Source organism: Neltuma alba, unplaced genomic scaffold (assembly GCF_004799145.2).
Source record: "Neltuma alba isolate B1F8T4 unplaced genomic scaffold, ASM479914v2 tig00010855_pilon, whole genome shotgun sequence".
Lineage (NCBI taxonomy): Eukaryota > Viridiplantae > Streptophyta > Magnoliopsida > Fabales > Fabaceae > Neltuma > Neltuma alba.
The window spans coordinates 416,632-423,186 of NW_021635649.1; the positions used below are offsets into that span (position 1 = coordinate 416,632).

At 41.3% G+C, this 6,555-nt stretch overlaps 1 protein-coding gene across 1 annotated transcript; it reads left to right on the top strand.

The window, feature by feature from the left end:
- Positions 1-569: 569 nt before the first annotated feature.
- On the top strand, positions 570-5,866 carry LOC114759487 (uncharacterized). Its single transcript, XM_028948664.1, has 11 exons — positions 570-643; positions 2,787-3,053; positions 3,144-3,624; positions 3,736-3,933; positions 4,010-4,545; positions 4,639-4,720; positions 4,811-4,900; positions 5,012-5,287; positions 5,369-5,481; positions 5,568-5,664; positions 5,741-5,866. Exons 1-11 carry the CDS (start codon positions 570-572, stop codon positions 5,864-5,866), a joined length of 2,340 nt encoding a protein of 779 aa, XP_028804497.1.
- Positions 5,867-6,555: the final 689 nt, after the last annotated feature.

The window sequence follows — 6,555 nt, forward strand, 5'->3', positions numbered from 1 at the left end:
CTGCCCCTCATTTTACTTCCGCTGAAATTTGAAAATAAGGCGAAAAAGCGACGGTCAAAAGTCCTCCCGCTCTCTCTCTATATGCGAACGTAACCCGTGTGCGAAAAGTGTTCCCTCTCCCGCTCTGCGAACGTGCAACCACTCTGGGAAAACTGCTGCGTCTCTCGGTCTGCGAACGTGCTACCACTCTACGAAAAATCTGCCCTCTCCCGACTGCGAACGTGCTACCTCTGTGGGAAGATTCCTGCCTCTCGCAATCTGCGAAAAGTGTTCGACGTGGCCCCCAAAAATTCTATCAGCTTCAATCTGCGGGTTCGTGGTAATCACTAGAAGCGGAAGGAGAATAAGAAGAGGCCGACAAAGGAGGAAACTTGCAAGGCTATCGACAAAGAAGGAAGAAGCAGGGCGAGAAGAAGTCACTGATTTCCATTTGGTAAGCTTCGCGGTCCCCGTTAAATGCAGTAGATTTCTTGCATTTTGTTTTCATGGTAGGTTAAGGAGGAATGACCCACTGAAAGGTGGGTGTGTTTGGTAATGACATTTAGGTTCTAACCCAGGAATGATTACCAATGTGTCACATAGTGTTCGGCCATTTCCCTGACTGCCCTTTAGCAAATGCTCCTGATTTAGTGAGCGAACGCTTGTGAGTGTAGCATGAAGAGTTTGTGTGGGGGCTAAATAAGAAAGTTATTAATTATTTAGGGAAAAATTAGTGTTGGTAGTTAACTGCATTGCTATAGTGTTTGTAGGCATTTTGCAGGAATAAGGAAAAGAATTGGGAGGGGCAAATGTTGTCGTATGGATTAGGCAAATGAGTTTGTTTTGTTTGGTTTATCCCGTTGATCGTTGGAATGTGAGATTTTGTGGGCTAACAATGGGAGTTAGTCAATTGACGTGAAGAATTAGTTGACTAACCAGTTGCATGTGACAACCTCATGTGTGCATATATCTGTCAACTTAGGCAATTTACACGAAGAATCAGTAAATTACCAGCTATGTTTGTTGGAATCTGATTTGTAGTGGCCTCGCAAGGAAAATTAGGAAATTGACACGAGGAATTAGGGGTTTATCCAGTTAGCTTATGTCAAACAGTTTTCATGTTTCCGGGAATCTGTCAAGTTAGGAAATTTACATGGAGAATCAGTAAATTACCCAGAAAGTTTGTGGGAAATTGGTGTGCAGTTGCCTGACAGGGAAAATTAGGCAATTGACACCACGAGTGAGCTGGATTTCCACTTAGCTTATGTGTAACTGTTTGATGCGTGGTGGACTGAGAAAGTTAGGAAATTTACCTCGAAAATTAGTTAATTAACCACCTCTGCTGCATAATTGCATGTTTGTGGGAATGTGGTTTGCAGCGGCCTCACAGGGAAAATTAGGTGATTGAGACGAGCAATTAGGTGAATTTGCACTTAGCTTCTGTTTAAGTGGTTGATGTGTGGTGGACTCTGGAAGTTAGGGAATTTACATGAAAAATCAGTAAAGTAACAACTGGCAATTCAAAATTTCATGTTTGTTGGCATGTGATCCGTAGCGGGCCTCACAGGAGGAATTAGTCAATTGACACGAGGATTTAGGGGATTATCCGCGCAGCTCCTGTCTGACGGTTTCATATTTTTGTTGAATCTGTCAAGTTAGGAAATTTACATGGAGAATCAGTAAATTACCCACAAAGTTTGTGGGAAATTGGTGTGCAGTTGACTGACAGGGAAAATTAGGCAATTGACACCACGAGTGAGCTGGATTTCCACTTAGCTTATGTGTAACTGTTTGATGCGTGGTGGACTGAGAAAGTTAGGAAATTTACCTCGAAAATTAGTTAATTAACCACCTCTGCTGCATAATTGCATGTTTGTGGGAATGTGGTTTGCAGAGGCCTCACAGGGAAAATTAGGTGATTGAGACGAGCAATTAGGTGAATTTGCACTTAGCTTCTGTTTAAGTGGTTGATGTGTGGTGGACTCTGGAAGTTAGGGAATTTACATGAAAAATCAGTAAAGTAACAAAACTCAATTCAAAATTTCATGTTTGTTGGCATGTGATCCGTAGCGGGCCTCACAGGAGGAATTAGTCAATTGACAAGAGGATTTAGGGGATTATCCGCGCAGCTCCTGTCTGACGGTTTCATATTTTTGTTGAATCTGTCAAGTTAGGAAATTTACATGGAGAATCAGTAAATTACCCACAAAGTTTGTGGGAAATTGGTGTGCAGTTGACTGACAGGGAAAATTAGGCAATAGACACCATGAGTGAGCTGGATTTCCACTTAGCTTATGTGTAACTGTTTGATGCGTGGTGGACTGAGAAAGTTAGGAAATTTACCTCGAAAATTAGTTAATTAACCACCTCTGCTGCATAATTGCATGTTTGTGGGAATGTGGTTTGCAGCGGCCTCACAGGGAAAATTAGGCAATTGACATGAGCAATTGGCAGAATTTTGACTGTTCGCCGGTGTAATTGTTTGATCTGTGTTGGAGTGTGAAAGTTAGGGAATTGACATGAAAAAGTAGTTAATTAACCACCTCTGTTGCATAATTTAATGTTAGTTGGAATCTGATATTTTGTGGCCTGACAATGAATGTTAGCTAATTTACACGAAGAATGGTGTCATTATCCAGTTAACCTGCATGTAACAATTTGATGTCCTGTCGTATGACAAGTTAAGGATTTAACAATAATAATTAGTGTGTATATAATTTCCGGGTTTATGTTACAAGAAATGTTTGGATGGTATGAATGTTGCTGTTTAATGTACTAACTAATGACTTTGTGATTATTGGATACAGGAAGAAGATGGGAAAAAAGGACGCACAAGTTACCGGCTGGAAAGTATTCAAGGGAGAATATTGGGAGCAAAAGAAGCAGGAGATGCATGGAAATATGGGAGCAATCACAGATGCAGCTTCAGCAATTTGGAGGGAGATGAGTGATGCTAACAGGGAGCCGTACAGGAAGAAGGAGGAACAGCTGATAGAGGAGAAGAAGAAGAAGGAGAAATATGTGTCCCCATTTTCTACTCGGTGCTCCCCCACAAAATTCAAGGAAGTGGCAAAGTTTATAAATGGCAAAGAAAATTTAAAGCGCAAGGTAGAAGAAATGGGGTTTGGTCATCTTCTTGGTATTACTTTGAATAAGTTGCCCAGAGATTTATGTCTGGAGTTGATTCATGCATATGACCCCCCAAGTAAACAAATTACCATAAGGGGGAAGACAAAGAAGGTCACGTGTACAGATGTTAGGAGGGTTCTTGGGTTACCAGATAAGGGCTCCAAAGTGAAGTTGGATGGCTTCAAGGATGAAGTAAATGAGCTGAAGAAGGACTATACTCCACTGACATATTCTCAAATTGCGGAGAAGATAAAGAGTGATGAAGAAGATGGAAACTTTGAATTCTATTTTGTTCTTTTCACAGTGGGCACTCTTCTTTGTCCCACGGGAAGTGCAAGTGTGAGTGACAAGGTGCTAAAAGTAATGGCCTGCACAGAAAATAACTGGAAAAAATTTGACTGGGCTTCCTTTGTGCTTGACGAGCTCAGTGAGGAAATTAAACGGTACAATAGGAGCAGTAAGGAAGGACAGACCGAGAGTGCCAGAGTCGTCGGAGGGTGCATCTACTTTTTATTGGTACTTGCATATTTCCTTACAAAATATGGCCTGTTGGATATGCTTTGAACATTAAACTGTTGATGTATTATGTAATTTGAGTTTTGAGTCATATTTTTTCTTTCTCTGCAGTTGCACTTCCTGCAAAGGTTCCCTCTACAGGGAGGTGAACCAAAAGACAAAGACGCCGTCACACATTGGGATGATAAGGCTGTGAAGAGGAGAATTGATGCGGAAAAGGAGAGTCGACATGGCATTTTCTACAGTCCACCCGCTGCTGAAGTGAATGAGTCAACACAACCGGGGAGCAGTACAAGTTTCCATCATCCGGTGAGTAATACCAATGTGATAATGTCTGTTGGTGAGACTTAATATCTGTTTGATGACATACATTTACAATGTGCAGGACATTAAGGAGTTTTGGCTCAATTTCAACACCACATTGAACAATGAGATGACCAAGATTCAAAACTTAGTTTGTGATGAATTAGTTAAGCTGGAAAATAAACTTCTTAACCGGGGAGGCAATGAAGAAGAAGGAAAAGAACACCACACTGAGGAGGATGAAAATGAGCGGCCACAACATGATGAAGTTATGACTGTAGAGAGCGGAGAAACACATGAAAGTGGTGACAAATTGCATGATGATGAACAGCAAGAAGAAGAAGAAGAAGAAGAAGAGGAAGATGAAGACGAGAACGACAATGTGAGAGAAGATGAAGCTGCAGATAAGGATACTGAAGATGAACAGGCAGCTCAAACGGAAGAAGGGAAAATGGTGGGCAAAGCAGTGCAGCTACCCACAAGGAGGTCAAGTAGACGTAAAGTCCCAGCAGTTAAATCTCCTTACATGTCTACTTATGGCAGAAAGGTGAAAATGAGTGAGAGGGATGCATTTTATACTGTGTGTACTGAGTGGTGTCAACCAGATGAGGCTCAAGAGTAAGTATAGTCAGTTATTATGGAAAAGACAGCCTGTGAATAATACTACTATGCAACACTGACTACTTATTTTCACTTTCATATTTGTTGTAGGGTCATGGTAGATATGTTTGGGCATTTGGCAACACGATCAGACCTACAAGCACTGGGTCCCAGAAGGTGGATAAGCAACAGGGTACGTGCACCTATTCAAGTTACATCAAAGTGGCCATATATGGAATGTGCCACAATTTTAATTTAATTTTCCTGCTCCTTTATTCTACAGATCATGACTCTGATTGCCCACACCTTGAACGCTGACCAACATGAGAGTGCCTCTGCGGTTAAAAGACACATATTTGATGCAGATTTCACGGTTAGTGCTATCCCCTGTTAATGGATCAATGCTTTAAATTGTGCAATAAAGTTATCGATACAGTTTCTTCACTGACAATTTGCATTGCTGTGCAATTTGCTGTTGTGATAGGCAAGGATGGTGCAGCAACACACAGCATGGCAAGTGGACAAACACCTGAAAGAACTACTTCCCCAACACGTGGGATACAATTTGGCTGAATGTGAATACATATTTGCACCTGTTGTGTTTGCACTGCATTGGTTTTGCTTTGTGTTTGAACCGAGCACACTAAAGTTTTATGTGCTGGACTCTCTGCGTGGTGGTGAGGATACAATGAAGCACCAAAAGAAGAAGAATAAGTCTGATCCAGCATTAAAGGGGCAGCAAATGATGGCGCAAACTTTTGTAAGTGGTGTAATTATTCTGCTACTTTTGTGTTGGACAACCATAGTATCCCCTGTGTGATAATCATCTGTAATTGTGTAGAGGGCACACTTCATTGAAATCCTAAGGACAGTGAAGCCTGAGCTGGAGGGGTTGGCCAACCCAGATTCAAACAATGACATCTTGTATCCCACGGTTCATGTTCAAGACAATACGTGAGTCTTTTGTTCACTGAAAGTTATTTGTCATAAATTATAATCGACATACATAAGGCAGCATAGTGATGTGTTCATTTTTTCAGTGATGATTGTGGGGTTCATGTCATCACATATCTAAGAGAGTGGCCCAACCCACAAGAGAAGGATGGAGTTCTATTCACCATGCCTTATTATACAGCAGTAGGTGTTGAATTATATATTAATGACATCATGCATTTGTGTCAACTTACTGAGAACAGTTGTTGTTGTCCCATAGGATCAATACACATCTATACGGTGTGAGCTATTGTGGTGGCTCGTGACGCATCAAAGAAACATCAAGTCAGATGCTGTTACCAAACACCTTGACCACATTAACAGACAACGCAAGAGAAAGCGATGACTGATCAAATTCCTACCTTGTAGTTTTTGCTGATAAGCACTGTAATTGTTGTTGTGAACACTGTATGCGGACTAAAATGTTGTGCATACAAACGATGTTAATGAAGACTGTTTTGATGGATTCATATTATCACTACTTGTTTACTTTCATTAGATGTACGGTTAACAACACAAATTAGGGAATTTGCACCAAAAAAACAGGAATTAACACCAAATGTTCGTCCATTTCCAACTGAACAACCTACATCAGGGATTAGACCTTTGCACGAACGATTAGACAATTTGCAAGAGAGACAAATAAGTTAACAACAGAAATTAGAGCATTCACAAGTGTCGTTCATCTGCTGAACAACGTGTCCTCTTAAATATGCAAGTGCCCTCCTTCACCTGAATAAGGTGTCCATTTCCATGAGGAACTAGGGAATTTGCTACTCCGATACATATATTCACAACTGTAATCAGTCCATTTACATGTGCCGTCCTTGACCTGAACAGGGTGCGCATTTGCAAGGGGAACTAGGCAATTTGCTAAACACATACCTATATTCACACGTGGAATCAGTCCGTTCACATGTCGACTGGTCCAGCTGAAGCATGTGTCCGTGAGGGAACAAGTGCGGGAGAGCGCATTTGCAAGGGGAACTAGCCTATTTATAAAATACATACCTATATTCACACGTGGAATCCGTC